We start from the raw sequence: 27712 nt of genomic DNA, 5'->3' as shown, positions 1-27712 counted from the left end.
CTCCGGAAACGTATTGGCTATTTGGTTAGGCAGCGCCACTTCACTCCTGGAAATAAATGAGCTTCCTAAATGTCAGCGGCAGAGCCCACAACAGCTGCAGAGGGTGGGTGCTGTCGCGAGACTGCGAAACCGCAATCGTCGGAGCGCACTTGCACCATCGCTAGATCCCGAGACGTTTAAACCAATTATGCTTAGGATTCAGCTGGCCGGTACTAATAACACCCTGGCGAGCTAGAGAAACAGCTGCTGGTTGTAAATCTGGCACGACGAGTTGTTGCTGCTAGCTTGTGCTGCCAAGGCGCTGCGCGACGTTGGACGTCAAGTCGGTCAAGTTCCTTAGCACTCCACTGCTCATGATTGTTAGTCCGGGCGCGTTGCTGCCAGACGAAGATGCTATCGACTGCACGAGCGCTGTGCACGCCAAAGTACTGAAAACGTAGAAAGCACTGCGCACTTCAATTGCTCAACATCCACCGCCCTCGCGCATCGTGCCGCCAATCGAGAGGTCCGTGCGCCACTTCTCTGATTGCGCACCGACAACCCAGTTCGGTTTCGACGGCCCTGCGATATCAAACGGTAGAGAAAAAAAGCTTTGGACAGATGCTGCGGGGATATGCTTCCGTGGACTAAGCAGCAGTGGTAACTACAACGTGGAGCGTGTGTGCGAAGCGAAAGCGGCGATCGCTTTCGTTTCGCTGTCGAAAGACCCACGGTACGCGCGAGCGTCGCATGTGCAGGCGCGCTACCGTGCGAGTGCGCGCTCTTTCAGTAGTGCTGTGCGTCGTTCAAGCCTCTCGCGTATGTTGCCTCTACAGCTGCTGGTGTCATCGCTTGACCGATGACGTGCTTGCTTGGCGGTCAGGCCAGTCGCCTTGGATGCTGTTGATCGGTAGCGCACACCGGGGCCATTCGGCTGATGTCAGGTGCAGCGGACGTTTCGAGTTTCGCGATAAAGACTAGAACGGATTTGTAGGTGCGAGTGGGTCAGTTTTGACCAGTGTGTGGTAGCATCAATTGTGAAACTTTACCGGACCGCTGTCGCGCGCGTGCTGCGCGGTGTATCGAGGTGGAGTGGTGGTGGCGGCAGCCGCATTGGATCGCCGTAGGAGAGACGCACCTCCCTCGGGCTGCTGCACCCTGAGGCTGGTCCGCAGGTTGGTTTCAGCTGCTCACCGTGCGCGCTCGCACTATTTCTTGTCGTCTATTTGACGTGGTACATTATCAGCCAACTTCTCCCCAGGCGCGCTACCTTAATTTCCTCTGAGCATTAACTGTGGCCAAACAGAAAGCACTTCACTTTCTGCTAGCTTACCTTAAAAAAAAAAAAAAAAAAAAAAAAAAAAAAAAAAAAAAAAAAAAACCCTCAGCCTCACGGTAGTATCCGAGTGAGGACCACTGCTCGGGGTTTTCTAACCGTTCACTAACATTCCTGACATGCACTAGCTGAATAATATATAATCAGTTTGAAAGAGAACCTTGCCCATAAAGTGCATGCATTTTCATGACTAATTGGTGCATTAATCTGGAAACACGTTTGTGATCGAGGCACATGCTTGTCATTCAAGGGTGCTTTTATGGCCCTGCCCACATCTTTTGCAATAAAAAACAAGAGCTGCATGGGAAAGAATGAGCCAGTGTAGCATTGTCTGCTATGGGCTGTGTGTGTAATGTGTGTCTGGTAAAGTTAGTTGCTGTGAAGTAATCATTTGGACAGCGCATACTGATACATGCATATGGGTGTATGAAGCAAAATTAAAACTAGTGTTTGACCATTACGACTTCATAAATACTTAGAGGCCAATATATTTGCTGTTGTTGCTTGCTACAGTCAAATTTGAGATGACAGTGAGGCAGAAATTTCCCCATGATTCATGTGTAGCCATTTGTGTTTTACTTTACACAGAAATACCACATGACTCGCAACGTGAGAATGAATACAGTCAAACCTCAATTTAATAAAACCCAATTTGTTGCAATTTTCAATTCAGCAATGTGATTTCGATAAATTTTCACTTATTCATAGAGCCTAATGCATTGAAAACCTCAAAACAACAAAGTGAACTCAACGTATTGCTCAAATGAACAATAACTTGGTGGGGAAATATGGGTAAAATATGGGTATGCTGGATTTCATTTCATGTGACTGAGGCCATTGATCTAATTAACAAGGTCTACTGCTGTGATGAAAAAACGCTAGGCATGCTCAATGGGCATGCTGTCTATGATAAATACATACACAGGCAAAAATTACATCTTTTATTGTTCTTGAATAAATGTAATGTTATTCTCAAGCGTTTTATTAGATTTAGCGAAGTAACTTCCAGGTCCCGTCAATTTCATTATGATAACGTTTAATTGTAATGTTATCACTTGCTCTAGTTCAGCACTGAGCACCAACAGGAAATTTGGTGGGTGAAGCCCAATTTTTGAAGGATATATACTATAAGGAGCACATGCACTGTGCTCCTTCTAGTATAACCTACTCGCCAGTTATTAAGTAGTGTCATTCTATTGTCTCATGTACCTGTTGTGTAGGGCAGAGACCAATGACTACAGCATCATGCAGCTGTCCTTCCTGCTTGGTTTTGTGACTTAGTATGAATTCAGCTTACTCCTAAGCTTTTACACAAGCCGTGATAGGCAGCTACGCTTTGTCAAGTTTCATCATCTGCATCAACAGTCGCCTAAACACAATGGCTCAGGTCAAAGGAAGTGCTGTTGGAAGTTCATAAAGATCAGAGTTGCACATAATAATCTCTACAGATGTGCAGGGGTAGTCCCAATATCACGTGCTGGCTGGGCCTTTCTATATAAGCACGAAAAAATAAACAGAATGTTAATACATAGGACCTGCTATGAGCTGAAACAGGACTGTCACAGTACTGCCAACTGTGAAACATTATTTCAGTGACTGATGAAGAATGCAGGAGAAGCTCCTCCCCAAAGGGTGTGCCGAGTCTGTTCTCCACGTGTGTGCACAGTGGCTGGATATAGTCCCCTTGCGTATTGCACAGGCACAAGATGAAGCTGCCACTCTGATTAAGCAACAAGTAACACGGCATTGTCCCACACCACATACTTGTATAGCCAAGGTTGGCAGCTGTGGGGACGGAGAAAACACTTGCCACACAGACAGTAATATGGGGAACTCTGAAAAGTGATTAGGAGAGGGATTATCCTGACCTCTCCGTGCATCCAAAGAGCCTCTTTTCCTTCCCCCCAATAGTGTGAACAAAACTATATGTGCCACAGCTGAGAGAGTGCACCACTGAAAGTTGTTTTATACCAGTATCACATGGGGCATTCTTGATTTTAATTCACCCAATCTGGATATAATTTCTAAATTGTGGTTGACTCGCCTTCCTCAGCCTGCACAATGGAGCCAGTCGCGATGGAGAAATTTGACCCCATGGCCGTGAGACGCAATTGCGTGTGACATCAGTATTAAACGTTTTATGAAGGGGCTTGTGTCTTGCAAGCAAAACACTCCCCAACTCTTTCAGATAACGATCATGCACTGTCTGAGCAAAGCAAAGGTGGAAAGAGTGAAAAGCTTGGCTAATTGGTTGGTGGAACAGGAAGAACAACTGGTTTAGTGAAGGCAAGGACATGTACCCAAGGGAAAAAATTGGACTGCGTGATTTGCTGGCCCATGTAAAGATGTAAAGGCCCATACAAGAGGCATTTGCCACTACACTCCTTACTTGAAGTTTGCTATACACAGAGCCTTAGGGCCCATTCACACTTGCGACTAGGCGAGGTCGCGCGCGACCAAGTTAGTCGCAAAGCGACCAGTCGCAAGTAGTCGCAAATGGTCGCTTTTCTCGAAATGCGACTGTTTCGGGCCAGTCGCTCACTGCTAGGTTTTTCAGTCGCGCGACCGCAGTCGCAGAACAGCTGAACCAATCAGATACGAAGGAACAGGACGTCCGTATATGCTGACGCTTATTTTATGCGGCGATGACATTTCAAGCATACGTGAACGGCATATCGTGAGACATTTCAGTTTAGCAATTCGTCGGTCGCATTTGTCAGTGTGCACATCGTTCATCTTGAGTAGCTTTCTGGTCGCCAGTCGCAATCAGTCGCGTGACCTCGCCTAGTCGCAAGTGTGAATGGGCCCTTAGAGTTGTTTGGCTGTTGACTATGTGTTTTTTCAACTGTTTGCTACTCCTGCAGGATGGGTGCACTAGTGAGCAGCTTCTTTCAGACGGGGGGACACTTGTTGTCACCGGGTGCGTCTGAGGGCACACGCCGGGTTGTCCTGGCGTTGCTCGAAGAGATGCGCTCCAGAGAGGCATCTCACATCCACTGGTCATCAATAGAAAGTTACCTTGTGCAGATACCAAAGGTACGTCAGCACTGCTTAAGTAACAGAGACTTTAACAGAAATGTTAGAACAGTGTCTGTACGTGGAACTTGTGAGATTTCAGCGTAAGTGTGCTTGTAAAACCTGAACACTTCACCCGTTTACAATGCTAATGCTATGTGGCAGTAGCACTGCCAGGTTACCAAAAATTGAGAATTGTACGAAGCAATAATAAACTAGCTGTACAGCAGATAAATAGATTGATTTTTGGATAAAGTGTGCTGTGAACATAATGTCAGCTAGTCTAAAGCTTTTTTCTTTTTTTTTCTTTTTTTTTTTATTCTGGTGGCAGATGAACGTGTAGTATTACCATAATTTCATCACACAAGTTGTGAAATGCTGTGACGACAACTTGTCAAGGTTTCAGTGAAGAAAGCCATCGGATCCCTTCATAAGTTGTGCAATGATATAAACCAACCAGTAGGTGCCATGAACAGCAGAAAGAGCTGCAGAACCGTGTTACTTAGCCTTTGCTTGTTATTTTCTTGATGGAAAAATGGGAATGGAAGAGAAGGATGGATGGGGGGGGGAATAAGCAAGCAAATGTTAGAATGAAGTTAAGAATTTTGAAATTTTGTGCACTGCTTAATCAAATGTGTTGTTCACAACTTGCATTAGCAATAAAAATGTTATGCTCCCGCTGCCATACTTTGAATGTTTGTGTGATGCAAAAAGTGCTGGTTGATTGGCTCTCGGTGACAGTGACAGAGCATCGATAGCAAAGCAGTATTGCACTACACCGCATTTTGGTTACCATATGTGTGGTTGCTTCAAATATGCACATCTCCATCTTAGGGTGAAAACATCTTGTCAGTGGTGGGTCCGGACAACTACAACCTACTTCAGCGTGCCATTGGCTTCAACTGTGTGGAGCTGGTGCGTTGGATCCTGGGGCGAGGATGCGACGTAAATCGCGGTGTCTGCAGCCTGCCGCTACACATTGCCGCCCTGCAAGGCAACGAAGAAATTGTAGAGCTGCTGCTAAAGCATGGAGCTCGTGTTGACACTGAGGCACGGATGTGCTTCCCAGGTCCACATAATCAAGTAGGTTAAGCTAAGCTTCTCTACTGAGAAAAAAAAAAACAAAGTTGCTCTTCTTGGATAATTACTATTCAGGAGAATCGGGAATTTTTAGTATTCTTGAAATGCACGAAACATTTTGGATGTCGTAAACACCACCAAAGTCCTTGCTCGGAGCTGAGGTAGGTATAATGGCATAAAAATTGGAAATGTGGCAAGAAGTTCTAGTGTGGCTTTGTGATCACTTTATCAGTAAAGTAAGACACCAGGTGAAAACATTTATATGAAACTAGCTGATCTGACTGGAATATTGTCCCATTTCCATTTTCAATCATTTAATATCTACAAAAACCAGCAAGAAACCAGCTGGCAGCAGCTGGTTTTTTCACAATAATTCAACAATTTAGACTATGATCCTATTGAACTGGTAAATTATTTTCCTCAGGATAACTAGTATTTAGCTCACATTACAGTAGACTCCACTTAAATGGAACTCGAAAGGACAGAAAATGTGTTCCGTTCATCTTACATTTCATTTGGATGGACTCAAACATCACTAACAATAGTTTTAATTAAAATGCATTGATTCTATTATCCTATTGTGGTGAAAGAAAAACGAAGGTATTGTTCTCTGCTTTGGATATTGCAGCTTATTTTGCACAAGGTATGTGTTCATGCGTGAAAGCTTGCCCAAGGATTATACCATTCAAGATAGTGCTGCAGACTGTCAACTGCATTTCTTTCAATCTCACCCAAAGCAGTAATGCTCACTGAAATACACTAAAATAATGTTTTTTTCCACAATAATATCTTCAACAGTCTCCTCATAGCAGATGACAAAAGAAGGCCTTGTTTTTAATATTTGGGCCAGGGTACAACTAGTGGTATTCCTGCTGCATAAAAGAACCAGCAGTGGCAATTTGACTGTAAAGTCTTTCCATTTCGGTAGTGCTGCTGTGTTCTTCATTGACCACAATTCCTTGCCTAGGCACAAAGAATCACGAAATCTATGACACGTGGCCACCACAGAGCAGTTATTGATGCCACAGCAGCAAAAATGCCTGATGGATTTTATTTACCCGACTGTTTAGTGTGACCATTGGACATGGCATTAGGACTTCTCCCGTTTCATATGGGGTATGATGGTCGATGAGGTAGGTGGTAGTTTTGGTTCCAGTTCTGCGTAATTGGAGTTCACAAGAAGAATATTTCGGTTGAAGCCAAGTTCGTTAGCAGTGTGCCTATGGGTAGCCAACCAATTTTGGTACGCTTATTCAGTTTATCCAGCATTTCCAATCAAGTGAGTTTTATTTATCTGGAGTCTACCGTATTTACATTGTGCTGTCAAAATTAAGCATCAGACCAGTTTTTTTCTACCTTGTTTTTACTGTTTTTAGTAACATCTATGGAAAACCAGCTTGTTGGTTTCAGTGCTAATGCATTGTCAAATGTAATACCATATTGGCTGGTATTTGATGTTGTAGATTTTATTTATTGCCTACTATTTATTGCATTGTATGAAATCTGAATGTCGTCGTGTACAGATGTTTATTTTCTTTAAAACTTCATTATTGTAGCTACGCGCTGATTAAATATTCTTACTGGTGTGCTAGGTACTCTTCCATAGAAGATTGGTCAGTTAGCTAGCCAGTTGTGATAGATATTAAAATTTGCATGTGAAATTGTTCTCCTGCTCTTATTCATTTTAATACCAATATTAAATGTGACCACATCTAAACACTTGGGGTGTATTTGGACATGGCAAAACATAAATTTTCTGGAAGAAGCTTTCCTAACATCTTAAGTTCTTGCTATGCACTGAGATAAATGTCAAAGCTCAACGCTGAAGCAATCTGAAGCCTCTGTCAAAAGATCACAAGCTATTTTCGATTTTGCAGCAGGTTAAGCCTCGAGTGGCTGTTTTCTCTTATGATGCTAGTGGAGAAATACCACTGAGGCAGGACTGGGACTGCAGAGAAGATCCCCCCCCACCAGATCTCCTGGCCGCTCCCTCGCCTGAAGCGTGGGAAGCGATACTTATGAACCCGAACCTGGAGGTTCAACTTCAGGCCATCAAAAGAGCCGAGGAGGTGGCTGTGAGGCATCACCTAGTAGCCACCCCTCACTAAGCCAAATTACCAAAATAAAGTTGTTTCCTCCTCCTCCTCCACTGAGGCAAACATGGTGTAGTGAGTGGTGCATTATTTAAATCTGAGCCATGTTATAATCAAAAGTTTGCAAACTAATGGTATATATTTTTATCTATTAGCTATCAACCTATAATTATGCCTGTGATTCCTAAACAGACATCTATCCGTTGCATTAGCAGTTAGTGACAAAACCTTTTGTTCATTCTCTGTCCCTTTGCATATCAGGTGTGCGAGCTTTGCAGTTCAGTGGGAGGAACTGGTCCATCTTCTGACCGCTACTCCGAGCGCCTTCAATCTGCAGAGTACTACGCCATCGACGGAGACCATTCAGACATCTTGGAGCTCTTGTTGGCTCAAGGGGAGGACAGCTGGCTTCCCTGGCAGCAGAAGCGACCCTTGCTGCATCTGGCTTGCGAGCGGGGTGCCTGGAATTGTGTCCGCTTCCTTGTTGCCGAACGCTCCGAGGAGCTCAATCAGTGCTATGATGAGTACTACCCCATCCACCAGGCTGCACTTCAGGTGTGCATTCTGTAATGGTTGCTTTGTTCTTAGCCTCTTTCAAGCTTACTTCTTCAAGCCTTGAAGGGATTCAAGCCTTGAAGTGAATCCCTCTGATACTCTTGTTACATGGGCATTCTTAACCAATGTTAATACCGCTGCACTTGCTGGAGAGAGAAAAATGAGAGGGAATGATAGGGAGGTCATCCATTGGGCTCTACCTGTTAGAGGTGCCACAGTTGCTGGACTGCAGTTGCCTTGGTTGCTAGATTGCTGTTACCACTAACCTCACTTTACGGATGTGGCGCACTCAAGTAAGGCAACAATAGCGATCTCGTGCTTGCATCTTTACTGGCATTAAATTTCCAGCTATTGTGTTATGTTTATAAAGTAAGAATATCTATTACAGTTGCTTATCAGTGGTCGTATTCCTAGCCGAAAATTAAGCTTTAAGTTTTTGTGCTTAAGCAGTGCAAATTGTGCTTCAGTAATAGTTATATTACAGACATAAGCTACATAGAACGATAATAGTCTGCTCGACTTGAGGCAAACACTTTTGTAGCTTAGGTAAGGCCAAATAGTTACAAGAGACCCAGGTCATGAGAAGCAAATTTCTGGAGGAATGAGAATGGGCTAGAGCCCATGAGGCCGGCGTTCTCTAGTCATCGAACAACAGTTGATATTCTTGAAAAGCAAATAATCAATGCATTCTGCCAGTACTGCACCATGTAGCCTCAACTTGGTTGATACTAACGAAGCTTGATAAAAAACTAAATAACATGCAAAAACGAACGAAGCCCAGAACAATAGGTGGTACAGTAGAAGATAGGAAGACATGACAGCACTGTTAATAAGAGAGCAAATGCAGGTAAGCTGATAATACTACAATTGAGATTAAGAGATAATTAAAGGTGGGCAGGTCATGCAGTGTATAAAGCAACTAGTGGACTATGAAAGCAACAGGGCAGGTCCCAAGGAAAGGTAAATGCGGCCATGGCTGCAGAGGATCGAATTAAGTTCATGATCATAGTAAGAAGTTTGCAGGCATGAAATGCAGCCAGCTGACACATGGCAGTGGTAACTGGAGACCACTGGGTGAGGCCCTCATCTAGCATTAGACATAAAGAGGCTAATGATAGGGAAGTCAGAAGTAGACAAAAATGTGAAAATACATCAGCCCACCTGGAAACTTCCCCATGCTGATGGCAGCACATGAATCACATCCAAGAATGTGTTTCTTGCGCTGTCTACAGTGCTGCTGTTAGACTGCTTTCATTGTCGTACTGTCCATGGCTGTCGATCAAACACACCACAATTTGGCTGTCACTGTCAGATCACAGCTCTTATGCCTACATGTTCCTGTGTCCCCAGGATCGTGAACATAATGTGCTCAGTCTGTATGCTTCAGTGGGGGTCCTTCTCGCAGAGGTTGCCATAGTGAATATGCGAGGGCTTAGTTAAATCAAAACTGCAAAGCAGAATTACTTTGTTAAATCAACAAAAGTAATTGTCATGAGTAGGTTAGGGCTTCGCATGTCTCTTTCCGTACTGCTTCAAGTGTAGCGTCTTCCTGCCTCTCCAGCTCTAATTCGCATGCTCTCTCGCACTCATGCACTCTCTGAGCTCGAACAGAATCAAGGACCTCTATCCCTGCTGTCAACCCTAGAGCTACAGCATTGCCAATCAATGTGTCCAAGTCCATTCTGCCTAATGTGGCTCACCGAGGCAGGTGACAAACGGATCCTAAAATCCTGCCTACGTGACAGTAATGCACAGTCTTTGGTTAACGCATCCTTGACGAATAACAATTCATTAGGTCACTGTGTGACCATACCATGTGAAAAATCTTAAAAATGTAGAATTGACACACTGCCTATGTCTGCTACATATTGAGTTTTAATTCTGAACGTGTGCAGCACCAATGGCCCTATATATTTGATATGCTAACGTCCCTTTAGCATATATGAGCCGTTGTCATGTGCCATTTTTAGAACTCTTTATTCTCTTAATTGTCCAGGTTTGTACAAGATAGAAAACAGTGCAGAGGTGGTTGGATATTGACCACATTCTCGTATGCATTCGCTCCTGATTGCTCGCCTCCATGTGTTTTGTCTCACCAGGACAAGAAGTTTTTGGAGTTGCTCATACAGTGCGGAGCCGAAGTGAGTGCTCGTACGACAACTCAGCAGCTGACTGTGCTCCACGTGGTGCTTTTGCTGGGAAAGAAGTCTGCCGAGGAGACACTATCAGTGCTGAGGGCCCTGCAGGACCATGGCTGTCGTGAACTTCTCAATGAGCCCGACAGCCTGGGCAACACGCCTTTGCATGTGCTGATCGTGCGCTATGCGCTGGAGGAGTCGCGGCTTGGCTACCAGGAGCCACGCCCGTGGACTAAGTGGGACATGCTTCATTTAGTGCGCTACCTCCTACAGAGTGGTGCTGGGCCGAGCATCAACAGACCGGGCAACAGTGCATTGGCATGTGTTCTTCGCCACGTTCGTGACTGGGAGTTCCGCTACGAGCTGCTGGACATGCTCCTCCAAAACGGCGGCGATCCCAACTGTGTCGGCCGCGACGGGTCGGCGCCGCTCATGGTGTGTCTGGTGCCTCTCATCAACAAGGATCCGCTGCATTCTCTTTCTCACAACAAGAAGGTGTTCTACCTCAACTCGGTGCGTCTGCTGTGTCGGTATGGAGCAAACCCCAACTGCAAGTCACGCAGCAACCTGACCCCAATGCATGTGCTGGTTTTCACAGCAAGCGAATACATCACGCTGAACAGGGAGGACGACAAGCGCAGTGCGTTCACATTCATCCGACAGCTGTTGACAGTACTTCTTCAGCATGGATTGGACCCTAATGCCCGTTTCTCACAGCGAATGCAGCACATCTTGCTCGCTTTGTTGGACTTGGTGCAAAACGCAAGGCTTGCTTCGGACTTGGAACATGTGCACGCACTAACACTTGCACTCCTTGTGCATGGTGCAGACCCAGATGTGCAAGTCAGCTCGTCGGATCCAGTCATCTGTCACTCGCAGAGCTCAGTGTTCCTCAAGAAAGCCTCTAGCCAGGTGAGGGTGAATATTAGCTTGGTTAAAGGATGTGAACTGTATGGCATCATTATGGGAAGGCGAAATAAGAAAAGCAATTGCTTTTAATTATGATGTCTACAAGACTGTACAGTCAAACCCAAATATAATGAACTCAGATAAAGCGAGTTATTCTCTATATCAAACAGGCGAACCTTACTGTCCGATACTCATGTAAGATAACTCCCTGATGATGAGCTCGATATTGGATACGTCTAACTCGGGGCGTCAGTTGTCAGGTGAGGAGCCACCTCTCCCGACACTTCAGAATGCACTTTTGTGGCACTGGGCTGATATTGAATGCACTATAGAATGGTTGATATAGAATGCACTGGGCTGATATTGAAGGAAGTGGCCTGGAGCAGGTCTGCATAATCTCACTCATCGAGAGTGCCATTCTTAGCGACGCTGATGAACACTTTAAGGCACAGGCAAAAATTACTGCCTACTACAAATAGTTGCGTTCTCAATAAATGGTTTCTTTTCTTGCTTTGTTTTCTCAACTGTATATAACAAATTCATATATAGTGAATGCGTCACAAAAGTTCATTTACTTTTGTTATAGGCAAGTTCAGGTGTATCGAATTACTTGATATATCAAACTATCTTCAGCGCACAAGCCTGTTCATTATATCTGAGTTTGACTGTATTGGTTTGCCACCTACTGCAATGGCTCAGTTACTATATCATTTTGCTGCTGAGCAGGAGGTTGTAGGTTTGATTCCCAGCAGCATCGGTCGAATTCTAAAAGGGGCAGAAACCAGGAATGCACAGTGGGTGTACATATATATGAACCCCCTAACTGGGGAATTGTTTTGTCAAGAACGACTAAGCCTTCGTGAGTCTTTCTTTCGAAATTTTGTTCTAAACAAAAAAAAAAAACTACAAAAAATTGTCTTTTACAAGATTTTCATATATATAAGTAATTACAGTTATTTTGACAGTTTTATGCTACTTTTCACTTCATAAGCTCGTGTTCATATGAAAAATCTTAAAGGACAGTGAGACACCAATGGCAACATCACAATCCATCCGAGGATTTCCTTGAAAAACAAACCGAGTTATTGCGACTCCGCCGTCATGCCATTCTTTGAAATTCACTGGTGTTGCGACTGGCTCTTCCAAGCCGTTCTCGTCTTTCTCAGTCACTACTTTTGCTGTCAAAGTCGCTGTCAATCTCCAACACGTATTCATTGTCAGAGTCTTCACTCTACTCCAGCAATGTTACCATTTCAGTCTGTCAAAGCTTTTTATCTTTTTGCGGAATGTACGTTGGGAAGTTTGGCACAATTCTTGCCAAAAGCAAGACTTCCCGCACCTAGAAAGTTGCCCATCTGCGGACGCACTCCTCACCACGTGCTCCCCACCACTTTGCTCTCTAATGCAGTAGTGGCCAGCCCCTTCAGCCTACAAAAGCAAAAAGGCACCGTCTAGAAAACAAACATCTCACCACCACTCACTAGTTTTTTCAAGACATGGCACAACATATACTGCTTGATAAATAATAAGTTTCCTATGAATCGTGCTTTTCAACCTGTGCAGAGAGCTTTGTGTCTGTAGACGCACTCCTTGGAGGTGCATCTACAGATGCACTCCCCAGTTAAGGGGTTAAAGAACCCTAGATTGTCAATATTAATTCGAAGGCCTGCACTATGACACCTCTTGTAACCCTTGTGTTGCTTTGAGGCTTAAATTCAACCCAATCAATGAAACAATCCACTTGCAACCTTAGAGCCTTCAACAACACTACATTGCTATCATCAGCTCTGTTATTTTATTATGTACTAATAGTGAGGCACCATAATTGTAGAAGTGAGGCAGCGTTGGTTACATGCTGCAGGCAGCTTGGCTCATAGTTGCTGTTTGTAAGTGAAATTTAAAGTGTGGAAAGTGATCGGTACTATATATGACATCAGGATTACAAGTTGATTGTTTTCCGAGAAGTGATCTATATTGCATGTTGACTAGCTGGATCAGCAAAATTATGTAAAAACTAGCAGGCATGTGACTTTCTTATGTCTTGTAGTTGTTGAGTGCAGATCAGAAAGCAGCATGATCTTTCTTAAACTTCATAAGATCTCCAGAGCCCTCTCCCTACCTCGTAGATCACAAGCAGTGATAGCTGAGACCCTCTCATGCTTAGACAATGAGCATCCTCCAGGACATGAACAACAGGCTTGCAGAACTGAAGCATCCTCCCAAGACATGCATAGCAAGCATGTACAACATTAACTAATAGTTCACATAAATGGTTCTCCTGCCTTTTTATTGATGCAGAGAAAAAAAAAGTAACATTTTAGATGGATGTCATTAACACCAGATAATTACTAGTCAGCTAAGAGCCCATAGCATTTGCTGTAATACAGTTAAGTAGCTGCTGATTTGCAAGCTGTATGTGTCCATGCTGGCTCTATTGACCACAAGTGCACTCACATTGCTATTGCAACCCATTAGTAATGCATAGAAAAATGACAATGCTACTTCAAAGCATGCCTTATCAATTGTACTCCAATGTGTCGTGTACAGTGGAATATGCCAAGAGAAGTGTAGACACATTAACAGTTGTTTCAGCAGGGCACCAGGCAGGACACTGGACCATGACATAGTAAGAGTTATTAAAGCAGTTTTTGGGCTATGATGGACACTGTAGTCGATGGCTGCAGAAAATTAGACTACTTGAGGTTTTTCAGCGTGCACATGAATTTCAGTATGTGAGTGTTTTTGCATTCTGTCCCTATCAAAGTGCAGCTTTGGCTGCCAGGGATTGAACTATAATGACTGAACTATCAGCACAAGAACAGCATAGTAACTGAGTCATTGCAGCAGGTATATCTAGTGATAGTACTATACCAGTAATAGCATTATATAGCAATAGAAACCAGTAGACAACTATGGATCATTAATTGGAACAAATATTTTCTCTGAGTAAACAGGCATATGAGAATGCTCTGTGACATGCAAAGTATAAATTGAAAGTACTGTACTGAATCACCCCTCAATAGCCAGCAGTATTACACTTGTGTAATTTGGTGAATGGAGATCACTGCCTTCATCCTGCAGTGGACATAAATATAGGCTGATGATGATGATGAAGCCTGTCAGTTCTTAATGTCTCACAGGAGACCAAGCACAGTGGGTTCGAGCTTAGCCAGCCACAGGGCTGCATCAGCCGTCGCCTCCAGCACCGCTGCGCACGAGCTCAGGCCGCAAGGGGCTACTAAGCGACTCATGCAAGACACAGTAATGCCCTGAGATAACGGAAACCGTTTATTGAATTCGTCGGCACCAGCACTGCACAAACGCCCGCGCGGCGGGGAGCCAAAGGGGTCCCATCCCGCACCAGGGCGAAAATACAGAAACGGGCGCCTATAGCACGTCGCTGCGAGAGCACAGGCTAAAGCTGGGACACGCCGCTAGGAAAAGTCCGGGCAGCTATGCTACTTGCTCTGGCAATAACCAATGGGTCAACTTACGAGAGCTCGGGCAATCTCCTTTGGCTTGGGCTTTCGGCAAATGCGGCTCGGCATGGTACTATCTCGCGCAAGCACTAGGCACTGCTTGTCGGCTGAGCATCAGGAAAGGATCAGCACAAAGTACGCGCTCCCCGCACGGGCAAAGGCAGCATGTGCGAGCTCAAGTCCTAGTCACAAAGATGTCGGCGGACGTGAGGAAAGCATGTACGTACCTTGCGCCGGTCCCAGAGATAAGAGAGCCACGCTCAGTAACTAGCAGCCGTCGCAGCCGCGTAGTGACGCAGCCGCGTAGTGACGCAGCCGCAAACCACCGCGTGTGGAGCGCCACCGCTGAAACTGGTTGGGAGCGGGCGGGTATGGCGAGGGACGGCAGAACAGGTGAAGCCCACGCAATGGCGCTGGTGCCTCCCTCAATCCCCACAAGCCTTGTTTAAGCACCTGTTTTGACTAGTTAGTCCATCCTTATTTAGTACCCACATAAAATGATTTTTCTGTGTCTGAGCTGCTATCATTTCCCTATTATCATTGGCGACTCTCGATAAAATAATGTGTCTGCTTTAAAATTGAAGTTCCCACTAAGGAAGAAGAGGGAAACAGAGAGAGTACATGCCTGAGCAAGGAGCAAGCTTTTAGCGTAGTTAGAAACCATGGGTGCATGAATCTAAGCTTGTGACAGTTTCTGAGTGGATTGCCAAAGAATAAATATTGACAGCAGTTGTGCCTTTAGCATTTGTATGAGAAAGTGTTCCACATTTGCCACATGAAGCCTCAATATTGCAAAGCATCATTCTGTCTCCTTGCGAAACAACAAAATCAAAAGCTATTTTATTTTGTTTCTCTTATGCTGTCATCAGGTTCTGCACTATTACATCCATCAACTTAGCCGCAAGCACGACCTTCTTAACGACCCCGAGCAGCGGTTTGCCGACCTTATCCGACTGTTTTATTACACTATGGACCACCGAAAGCTCTACAGTTGCCTCAAGAGTTTTCTTAGCCAGCCGGTTGTGCTGCCTGCAACGACCGCTGGTTGCATCACGCAGCTGCTGAGATCTATGTACAGCCAGCCACGCTCGCTCAAGCAGATTGCCCGGGTGGCCATACACCAGGCGCTGCGACACCAGGTTGCCACTCTGGTGGGGAAACTGTCACTCCCTGGACCTCTAAAGGAGTACTTGCTTCTCGACTGGACGCCTTAGAGCTAGCGCCCCTGCCAATTGATTGCCGCACTGTTGCTATGGCAAAGGTGTTGGGTCTTGTCTCTCTGTCTTCTCAGCGTGAAAGAATTGCAGTGTGCAGAGACGAGGACAGTAGCAAACATTGGGCAGGCACTGTGTGGATTGTCATTTGCATTGCTTTGTTCGTCCCCGTCTGTTTGCACTGCAACTCTTGTTTTGAGTGGGGTGCCAGAGAGCTCGTGAAAGAGCGATGTTGGATCTCTCACTTTCTATCTGGTCAAGCCTTGCCTTGCCCCCAAGCTTCCTTTCCGTGCTTTTTTCTTTTTTGCTGGTGCAAGAAACTTTGTAGTACTTCGTTTGTGTTTCGTTTTTGGCTGCTTTAAAGGGGCGCTGAAATGCTGCTGTCCTCTCTTGCTTGTTCTTCAACGCTTGTTTCGTTGCTTCATACCCCTTCATCATTTCTGTTGTGTACTATTGTGGACAAATGAAACAAAGCATGAACAACTTAGACCTAACAAGAACAGATTATTTAATTTCTGCTTTTGCCCCCACTAATGTTGGCATAATTTTGCCTTTGTGCTTAGTTTGGGGTTTACACTATTTTTGGCAACCAGTTAAGTGGCGGTGCAAAATCTTACTCTTGAGTTACCACTTGTAAGAGGCGTTCTGCTTTAGTATTTTACACGTGCACATATTGTTTATTTCTTTCCGGTGACCGTTTTTTCACCAGGCTAACACCACAATGTGACAATATTTTCCTATTTGTGTCTCACTTGTCTACAATAGTATGTGGATGATTTCTGTTGCACTGTTTGAGAAGGAAACCAATGTTGGCTGTTTCTGCTTGTACCAGAAAGCAAGGCATGGTGATAAGCATGCCAGTGACAGAGAAACAACATGGTGGCAATGATGGCTGAGTACTGCTCGGTTTGAACATTGTGCATGGATCGACTGGAAGTTGAGCATGTTGGTAGGCATTCATGTTACTGAAAGGCGAGCACGTGAACAAGGACAAAGGAAGCAATGAAAAGGTGTTTGTGTTGTCCTTTTCATTCCTTCTTGTATCCGTGTTTGCAGCCTGCCTTTCAGTAACATGAATCATGCATGAGTTTGGGTTTCTCTGCCACTCAGTATAGCATTAACAATGATAGAGGCACCAAATACAAAAGAACTTCAGCTTTCATGGAGGCTGTTTTAGGGCCCCTTTGAGGTTTTGATTTCATCCAAAGCCTAAATTATTATATGCCGACATATAATGTGAAAGTTGCTTGTTGTGATAAAGATTTCAGGTTGGGAACCTTACTTTCTCTTTTGTAAAGGCATTTAGCAACCGGCCATCATAGCACGTTCTCATGAAAGCTTTCTCACTTTAGATTTTATGGATTCTCGTTGTTTTTAAACGTGCATTTTTATTTTATTGTTCAACCTAGATGCTAGTTATACTTCTTGTTCCACATTATTCCTGAATCAGCGCAGTAAATCACACCTACAGGCAGCCCACATAAGAGGTTAAGAAAAGGCCACGCCAAGAATAATGCAGGATTGTGAAGGGACTGAAATAGTGCAATATTGTAAGCAAACACACAAAAAATGGAACTATCTGTAGAATTTCTTATGCATACAATAAACATTCTGAATATTTTTATCACATTTTTAACTCAAGTAAAAGCGAATCCTGCTGCACAATACCGTTAGTAGCGTTTTGACATTCCGGAGCTTGTGTTGCAGGAACCACTTAGTTGAAGTAATCATTAACTTCTGAAAAGAATAATATAGTGATCAGTATTGTGTTTCCAAAAATGAATAAAAATCATTGAAAGAGATGAACACTACAAGCTAATTGAGGAAAAAGAAAAAAGAGAGAGAAATGGCACGTACACAAATGTAGCACATACACATACACAAGGTCCTTTGGATAGCAGCAGAAAGCAAAAGTTTTGAAAAATGATTTAAAAATGAGGACGGATTGTGCGAAGAGAAGAAAGCACACAATTAGTGAAAGTTATTGCTCAAGTATCGGGGCATCGTGGTCTACACTGAATGTGAAGCTATGCAACTAAAGTTTTGGACAGTAGTGTAGGACACTCTTCAATAATGAACCTTACAAAAACTTCCACAGGGTACTTCCACATGTTAAACCTCGATATAACGATCACAGATATAAGAAACCTTAAAATGTTTCTCGGCAATATCATCATATAACGAATATAGGCTTATAACAAATGTGGATATAAAGAAGGTATTTTTGCATCAGATACGACATTGTAATGATGAGGTTTGACCGTATTATCCCTATAAGTGTGCCTTTGTTTAGTCATCTAGGTTTTAGACGACACAATAGCTTGTACAGCAGAATGCAAATCTCAATCGTTTTCTCGCGGCAACGAATCTACTAACAGATATCAACCAAAAACTGTGTCATGCGCTCATTTCTATTAACTGTAACGTTAAATGAAGCAGAAAAATTTTGTTCTCTTTGTGATATGCAGGCTTTTAGCTAATCGTCCAAAGACTGTGTTTAATTACTTTGAGTGCAGAACCAAACATTATGGTTTGTGTCATCACACGAAGAAGCCTCACTTGCTCCTTTGTTCATGGACTTCCACTGAAAAACATTCTTTTGCGCAGTAGTATCCTTGACACTGCACCTAGTCTAAAGCATCACAATTAGTGCACTCATTCTGACCATTCGATTTGGAACATTTAGGTATTTGAACCAGGCCCTAGAGGGGAGGGGGGGGGGGGGGTTTATATGGCACCTGCTCTTCTGGAAGACCAAGACTTGTATTCTTAGTGCCTAAATTTCAGGTAGCTGCTGTTCACATTACTTCCTGTTTAGCATTTTAGCAGGCTATAAAGCAGGCTTTGAAGAGCTGAAATGCTGAGTTTATTATTGTGTTTTTCTTCCTTACAGAACTGCATGTAGAACATGTGACTGAATTTCACTGCAGAATCTGCCAACATGCAAAACAAATAACTTTTAATCATTTTATGGTTCCCAGGCTGTCGAACCTATATCGTGGGGTGGGTGCTTCACGGAAAATGTATGTGTTGCTTAGCACAGGAATGTATGCAGCATGATCTCTCTATTTCTCTCTCTCTCTCTCTCTCTCTAATTCCTGCATTTGCAATGTGATGTTGACTGCCTCATTTCCAAAGACCTGAATGCCGAATGCTTCACTTCGCGATGATGACTAAAATGCACTTTTGGTGTAATGTATCTGCACTACTAAGGCAGCTGTAAATGCAAAATACATTTCTGAAGTTGGTCAAGTCGTCATATTAGCTATATAGGCCTGCCGCTCGCTGCTTAATTGCTGGAATAAAAGGTGCAGTTGCATGATCTGACAGCAAGTGCCCAGACACACATCTGACATCTCCTTGTTGGCCATGCTTGATATGCTCGTTTCTGTGCTAAGCAATGGCAGTATCATGCAATGTTAGTTTGGCACAACTGCCAGAGTATTTGCTGCAGTAGCCTAATTTGAGTCCGTTGAGTGAGGTGCTGCACCATGCAACAAGTGTGTCGCACAGCTTACATGGAATGTTTTATGGTCAGCAATAGTTGCTGGCACGTGAAATGCAGCTTGCCTCTCTTGGTGGTACACTTTTCTCACTTGTCCTGACTGCCACACTCTTGTCTCTTAGAGTTCTCTCGAGAACAGGCAAACTTATCTTGGGCATGTTCACCTCAAGCACTGCATTTGATGTGCGTAGTCGTAATAAAGGCAAACGTACATTGAATCAATTCATACCATTAAATTACCCTCCCATCCTAGGGACTACATGGCATATTTTCTGCAGATAAATGACTTGAGTTGCAGAGAAAGTTGCAGCTGAAGGATTTCTTCTTCAGCAGTTTGAATCAGATGCGTCAAGTGATGTGATGTGAACAGGAATCGAGTGCTGCACCAGCTGTCTAGGAGGTCTGGCACTTCCAAGCAGAGAGGGAGTGCCACATTCCTATAAACGGTGCCAACAGAACAATGAAAAGAGGTAGCATTAGCAAGTTCCTTTGTTTGGGAAGCCAGTAAAATCAGCCAAACTGCTTTCTGTTTCATGTTGAAATGCGATGCAAGTATTTTTGTTGTCAGCAGTTGACTACTGTTTAGCAATTATGAACAGGGCCTTGGCACCAAATTTTTAATGATGCACCAATCCTGTCCTACATTTACGTCTTTTTCTGGCTCACAAAAACTCGTTCTCAGTGTGATGGATAATTTTGACATTTTGGATTAATACTGCATCACTTACAGCTTGACTTATCGGTGCCTGCACGGGAGGGTATATATATAGAGCAGCCAGGAATGCTATAAACAAAGTGTGTACAGAGTGTTTGAAGTTCTGTGTGTCAAAGCAACACTGGTGGCACGAGTTGGAAATTGAAGCATTTGCACAGCTGATGGTACCCCGTGCTCTGGACCCACAGACTACAACTCGTGGCAGTAAGTCACGCCTCAAATAAAATGCACCATGGCGAGCATCAATGGATCTTTGGATGCAACTTGCCACTGTTTTGTCTAGTGCAAAGTGCAAGCTCCTCATGTTTTGCACGCTGGCATGCTTTCTGCATAGTGCACCGACAGTTTTGTTTCTCTTATTCTTCATTGTTGAAAGGCTTGCACTTTCATGCATGCATATATACACGTAACATGGCTGGTATGGCCTCAAATGTACGTCACACACTGCCGCAACTGTAAAACCTGATGGTTTGTATGTACATAATTTGCAGCATGTTTTGCTGGACAGTGTGAAAGTGGTGTACCAATGAATGACATCATAGTATGAGCGTGTATACAGTCATGTGGTGCTTTCTCTTTGGTGTGGGAGAATTGCACGTGTGCCCTTAGCAATTTTTCTCCTTGCCAGATAGGTGTGTAGAAAAGTTTCTTCGACTTGTGAACATTGTGAGTGCTGAAACTATTACTCTGTGAAACTGTAAATTGATAGGTGAAACGATGGTGGGGATTCCCAAATTGGATTTGGCAAAGTTTCCATCAGCAGCGTGTGCACATTTTAGACACTTGTGTCAGAATGAAAAAGCACTTTCTTGAAATTGCTTTTGAGTTTAGTAATAATAGCACTGTTTTGCTTTTATACTGGGCACTTGAACTCTGCCCATGCGAAGGAAATTTAATTTGAGGCTTTGGACTTGTACCTTTCACAACTTTGATGTTGCACTTGCTCGTCAGTGTTACATGTCTTGGAATGTACATTCGAGTTTGGGTGTAGTGTTTGGATCATGTTTTTTCTCGATCAAGTTTTTACCGTGGAGGTCCCTTTTCTTCATTTAATTTTGCAGAAGGGTGTTTTGGAGTACAAGTGCAATTTTGATACATTGTGGTCCCATGCATATGTAGTAGCTGTTGTGCCTAGTTTGAGGGTTTTCGAGGGTTTGCTGTGTGTGAATGTCATGCATGAAACTGGCAATGTCAACTCCTTGATATTATTCATAGTTTATGCTGAATGTTTGTTGTGTGCTGTACAAATGTCATTCAGCAATGTTGTTTCACATAAGCCGCCAACAAGAGAGTGCCTGCTCAAAAAACAGCATATAGGGTGCAAATTTAGACGTCAGGAATGTGCACTTAATGTACTGCATATTTGCAGACGAGTGAAGTCGCTTGTATATTGTGTGGTTTCCTGTGTGGGAAAATGTAGTAGTGACGTTAACCCTTGAGGTGCCCTTCTCACTTTGGCTACAATACCGATGGTAAGACGAGTGGTCTATTGAATGGAACAGTCTATGTTAAAGGGACACTAAAAATAATGATTATTTGAGCTGTGTTACTTAACTACCCTTCCGTATTGCCAAAAGAAGCCACTCTTACTGTGAACAAAGACTTGGTAAGCCAGAAAAGCTGCAAAAACGAAAGACAAGTGACAAAGCCATTTTGAAGTACCCACACTAGCTCGTCGTGACATCATGGATGCTGTCGGCGTATGCTCGAGCCTATAGTAATATTTTTATCGGTATAGATGGACAACATTTCATTCTAAAAGAGCCAAAGACTTATGTTAAAACATTTTAAAAACTTATACTGCATAATAATGGCCCAAGTTAGAGAAATCACTTTAATATCCATGATGTCACACTACTGAAATATCCATGTGAAGTTATGAAAGTGTGGGCCTTTTCTCTTCTTGTACGCAACATATCTTACTGTGAGATCAATGAGTTTTGAAGGAATACCTTATCTGGCTAAACAGATTTCGTGCTTCTCTTTAGTATTCCTTTAACTCTTGAGGTGTCCTTCTCATGTAGGCCATGGCACCGGTGATAAAGTGAATAGTCTGTGAGTACAGTAAGCTCCTTTTAAATCTTATTCTGTTAATACAAGCATTCTGGATAATGTGAGCAGAAATGACGGCCTTTGTTTAATTCTCACAAATTCTGAGCACTGCTGTGAAGTTCAACTTCTGATAAGAGACAGATTTCCAGATAATTACCAAGGAGCCAATCATCCTCTCTTAACCGATTTTTGTTTTAGGGTGTAGTAGCTTGGTACACAAGCTTTTCTTTCCCTACAGATAAGGGCTTTGCCATAAATAGCAAATAACTTTTGTAATATCAGGCCTTTTGAATAGGTGCTCTGTGCAAACAGCATTTTAAAAACTCTGAATGGGTCTGTTCAAGTGTCAGTGCTTACAAAAAAAAAAAAAAATTGTCCAGACATGCTTGATTAGCCTGATAAACCTAAAGAAGCCAGGGCCAGTATAAAGCAAGAATTTTTTTTTTTTTTGCACAATCCTATCCTTATTTAATGCTCCAAAAGAACTGACTTTGGTAATAATTGAGACGGGCCAGTGGTTAGATGTGAAATGGAAATACAATTGCAATAAAATTGTTACATTATTCACGCCTAGGTAAGATGATAGAATTAAAAAATTAACTGAGGTAATATTGCTTTTTAGCAGAAAATAAGATGAAAAATAACCTTAAACATACAGATTTGTAGTGCTTGCTTTAGAGAGTTAAAAAGATGATGCAGTAAATGCAGGAATTGATTTGACAGCCTTTTTTTATATGTACTCGGGTATATAAAGGAAGCCCAAGAAAACCAGTGCATAAACGTCTCAGCCATTCTGCACCATCCGGCAGGTTTTGGTTTAGAAACATTTGTAAAAGTGATTATCTCTCGTTTATTTCACTTCTCAGTGTTTCAGCTCAGAGCAAATGTGTGTGTTTGCATGTCAACACAAATGGGCTCCAATATGAGTTCTGCACAAAAAGTATAATTTCTTACAAAAAAGTTTCTGCTTGCATGTTAGGTACTGAGATGACTTGATGTTCCTGACTTGTAAATATCACTGAAATTTACCTTTAGAACACGATTCATATCTGGAGCCCTTGTGTATTTTTCTAAATCTGCCTCAGCTGCTGGACACTAAAATACATATTTAAACTCAAAAACATTGTCCAGTATGGAATCAGAGTGAGCTGTAGAAGTTCTCAATCAATTATTTATTACTTTTTTTAAACAATGAGAAAAGACACATTAATTAACACTTTGTTTTTCGTGCATTTTCTAAAAGCTTCCTGTAGTGTCATTGTACTATTGTTGTATGGGCAAAAATACACTACACAAAATCACACATGGCTAGAAAAGCAAAGGCCCGGAAAACAGTGAAACAAGGTTGATAGGAAAAGGGGATCAAATGCTGGTCTAAGGACTGTACTACCATAAATATTTCTTAGAAAGACATTATATTTTGGTCATTAACAACAAATGGTGGAAGCATATTCCACTTGCTGATGGCATGAAGGAAAAATTATCTTTTGAAAACATTGGTGTAACAGAGGACTTTCTTAATTTTAAATCGATTAGTAACATAACACTAATATAACACTAAGTTAGGCGGAAGCATATACAATTGCTTGTTTATGCTACACACATTAAAGTATATGAGGGAAGGCATATCACACCATTGATATCAAATATGTACTAGGTAGCTGGCATAAAAAAAATTAGGGTGCTATGTCAAGGTCACAATAGGCTATAGCTTTATCAAAATGTGGTTATCTTGAGAACGCCAGCTGAGGAAATTTATCAGCTTTTTCTTTTGGGCAACCTTCTCAGTTCACTGGATGCTATGTGGATAACCTAAAAAATTATATAAGAGTCAAAAATCTATTTACAGTAAGGTGTATTGACAACAGCTAAAATCAGCTCTATGGGGCCACACAACACAGCTTGCTATCTTATCTGAATTACTTTTCTGCTGCCCTTGCTTCAATTGTATTTGTACAAGAAACTGCACACGTAATAATGCAGGTTGTTTGTTTGAACAGAAGTTCTTAGCTTCAAAAAGCTGCATGTCGCAGTGCGTAGTCTCTAGCTTGGCTCTTTGGTAACTGCTGGCAAATTCTGCTGGTTATTTTGGAGAAGCTACCTGAATCCTCGACCGAGCACTCATGTCAAACACTTATTTTTCATTCCAAATCTGCTAGAGAAAAACAACGCTCCGAGCATGATCTCGGTGTAAAGTTGTCGCATTTGTATCTGGTAGAAGCAATCCGACAGTGAAGCATGGGAGACCAAACTGCCATTGAGCTTGTTGATTCTGGAGCCAACCAGTGCAAAACAAAATTCTCTGCTTGACTAAAACCTGTTCTGGATTGATTTGTTTTTCGCCTCAAGTGTTTTGACAGAATTGTCATGGGTTTGCAAGTATCACTTGCAATGTAGGTTGAAGCATTTTCCAGTTTGCATGCCATGGACATAACTTGCTTGTCGTTCACTACTGTGGGCCACGTTTAGAAGAACCTGCCTTTCACTAAAAATGCTTGAAGGTCTGTTGAGCTTAAGCAAGCCTGGCATTATTAGCACCTTTTGTTTTGTCATCTAAATTAACATTTTCTCTGGAAAGGCTACCCTTTATAAAGAAAGGTCTTTTACGTTCATACTGGAGCTTTCAAACTTCATAGACATACCAGCAATTATTGTGCACATACATTAGAAGAGCCACCAAGTTTTGTTATGCAGAGCGATGGTCATAGCTTGGCTGTTGAACAGGAAGCCGAAAACAAGATTTGGGTGACCGATATAAATGAGGTTCTTGCATGCACACGACGCCTATCACTTGTACATAGTTGTTATGTGCCGTGCACATGTGTTGAAAACACTTAAGTGTTTAAAGGTATAGCAAGGAGCGTCTGCTGTATGCGTACATTTCACTGTGATTTTTCAGTGATCAAACTGCCCAAATGCAACCATCAAGAATGCCGTGTAGGTGTGTGGAGTAGTAGTCAAGGTGTGTAAATGAAAAAAAAATAAAAATAGTTGATCTCTTGCCTTGACACAGCTTATAGTGCTGACATTGTGAAATGGAATATATCTATACTGGTATACTGCATGTTCCTTTGTTGGTGTATGTTGCAGAAGCTTTTTTTTATGTTTTCGCACATATAAAACCAATTTAAGCTTCCCTTTTTGTTTCTTATAGCAGTGAAAATATTGCAGTTCTAGCCTGAAATATATGCATGTTACTTTTATCATATTCTAGGAATACTGACATGTAGCCAAGAACAGCAGCATCAGTGGCATCTACTTCATGATATTGTCTTTAACTAGTATTCATTAAAGCTTAAACATATGGTCTAGTTAACCAGTATGTTTTACAAAGTGTTCATGCTGAACAGTTATTCTTGGTAAGAAAACGGAAAATACAGCTTTGGTAAGGCTACATTGCCGGTGATAGCTTTAAGCCAACATCTAATCGGAACAAAAGTTGCACACTACAGACAATGGTTCAGCTGAGTCTCACAAGATGTCACCAGCAGCACACCTGCTCACAGCTACATCCTCACGTTCCAGTAACATGGTAATTGCGACACATACATTCAAGCTGAAGCTCTTTAATATGAATGCACATGTGCTTCTCAGGAGTACCAGTGATGCTGAAAACGTTTGTGCTGGCTGTTTGGCATTGTGTATAATTGAATATCTTGCTGCGATAACGTGCTAGTTTAAAAAATGTGCAGACAAGCTGCAATGATGCAAATAAATCTTGTTTGCAACAATTTGTAGTGTCTGCTGTCCATCACATCTTCTTGGAAATATTCTAGGGATGTGCGAATAGTAATTTTTGAGACTGAATCGAATAGTGGTGTAATTGAATTGAATATAGAATATTTTGCTAATAGTTTTTGGATAATGAACAGCCGTTTTCACAAATAATTTAAAACGATTTTCACATCCTAGTATTCATAAAGTTAGGAAGTACCTATCATTACGTTGCACATTATTAAGCGTTGTTTATTAAACACACGAAAGATTCGAAACAGGTAAGCAGTTCCTTCACATACAAAGAACTCTTTGTAGAATGCGAATGACCGCTGTATAGCCAATAAAGTCGGGCTCCAGGAGTGACAAAGCCTGCTCCACTACTTAAGTTCTCATTCTTATATTTTATGCTTTAGTGTTTCATTGTGTGCAGTTGATACTTTGAAATATTCGACACCTATTCGAAAAACATTCATATTCATATTTAGAAATAGTGACTATTTGATTCGAAGACCATATCAAATGGGATGCTATTCGATTTGTTATTCTAACGTTTCAAATATTCGCACACCCCTAAAGATCTACGCTACAGCTTGAAGCATATACAAGCATGAAGTCTGTACAGATCTGAGGAAAAACAAGCAGATCCAGAGCACTTGGAATCGATACGAAGTTAAGTGGTTAATGCTCTGTAACCTAATTCGATTCATACAATTGCATTTGTTTCCTAGGACAACGTAGTAAGAGGATGCTTGCTCGCCAATGTTTTTGCAGCCTATTTACTCGTCCACACTCATGCGTACTCAAGCTCGCCGGCACTCACTCGCCATTCATAGTCACTTGCCTTCATACTTACCAAAACCCACTCGTGCTCTTGTGTGCACTCCCACTCACCGCCACTCACATGCATACGTGATACTCACTTGCATACTTGCTCGCTTACACACACTCACTTGCCAACAGTCACTCACATTCGTATTAACGTCCACTCAAAACTGCAGTCACTGATTTTCGTTAGTACTCATGTTAACCAGCATTCACTCCACTTCGTATGCACATTCACTCAAACTCAGTGGCACTCACCCCGGTCCGTACACACGTCCACTCACACCCTTTGTGACTAACATACTAGTATCTCACACCTGTGAAAGAAGTGTAAACGAGTGAGTATGAGTCAGTGTACTCGTGAGTGAGTATGCCAACCTATGGTTTGTTTTAATCCAATACAATGGTGTAATATCATGCACTGTTTATGTACATGCATCACACAAGTTTTATGTTAATGCCAAGTAATGTTTATATTTATGCAGTACACCATTCAAGAGCTATGCCGAAATGCAAACAATAGTTCATACATCACTCCCCATGCACATGCTGACGCAGATTTAGACGTCGACGCAGGGATGTCGGGAGGATCAAGGTGATATTTGTTGTGGAAAGAACGAGGAGAAGTGAGGAGAGTTGTAAGCAGAGAAAGGTGTGACATATTTAAATACATTTAAAGGTGGATTAGTGTTGACAGCAAGCACTGTGTACCAAAGCGGTTTGTATTGCCCTGATATGGGACCGGCAAAAATCTTTATGGGACCTGTACACTTTGCTATGGGACCTGTATATTCTGCTATGGGACCTGTATGTTTTCTTATTGGACCTATATATTTCGTAAAAGACCAACAGAGATTTCTATTGGAATTTTTCCTAGGGTGCTCACACTCGGCACGCACTCGTGCCAAGCGTCCTGCGTGCCGAGCGCTCCCGCGTTCGTCGTCGTCTTCCACAGCTGGCTGCGTTGCCGCTCATCATTCCAGCATAGAATTTAACTTCTCTGCTGTCGTTGTAATGGGGAGGCCCCTGCGTTTACGGGGTTATGAGCCATTGCTTAAGGCAGTATTTCCACACATGAAACCTCCCCAGGTTTCATGCGTGGA

General features: G+C 42.7%; 1 protein-coding gene across 1 annotated transcript; it reads left to right on the top strand.

Moving 5' to 3' along the window:
• The first annotated feature begins 70 nt into the window (after window positions 1–70).
• On the top strand, window positions 71–25803 carry LOC119461903 (ankyrin-3-like). The gene is made up of 6 exons (XM_037723270.2): window positions 71–1154; window positions 4180–4351; window positions 5165–5413; window positions 7765–8058; window positions 10158–11108; window positions 15454–25803. Exons 2-6 carry the CDS (start codon window positions 4181–4183, stop codon window positions 15796–15798), a joined length of 2010 nt encoding a protein of 669 aa, XP_037579198.1. The 5' UTR covers window positions 71–1154; window position 4180; the 3' UTR covers window positions 15799–25803.
• Window positions 25804–27712: the final 1909 nt, after the last annotated feature.

The sequence above is a fragment of the Dermacentor silvarum genome, chromosome 8 (assembly GCF_013339745.2).
Source record: "Dermacentor silvarum isolate Dsil-2018 chromosome 8, BIME_Dsil_1.4, whole genome shotgun sequence".
Classification (NCBI taxonomy): Eukaryota; Metazoa; Arthropoda; class Arachnida; order Ixodida; family Ixodidae; genus Dermacentor; species Dermacentor silvarum.
The sequence above is the reverse complement of the archived record's forward strand: the minus strand, read 5'-3'. Positions and strand labels throughout refer to the sequence as shown.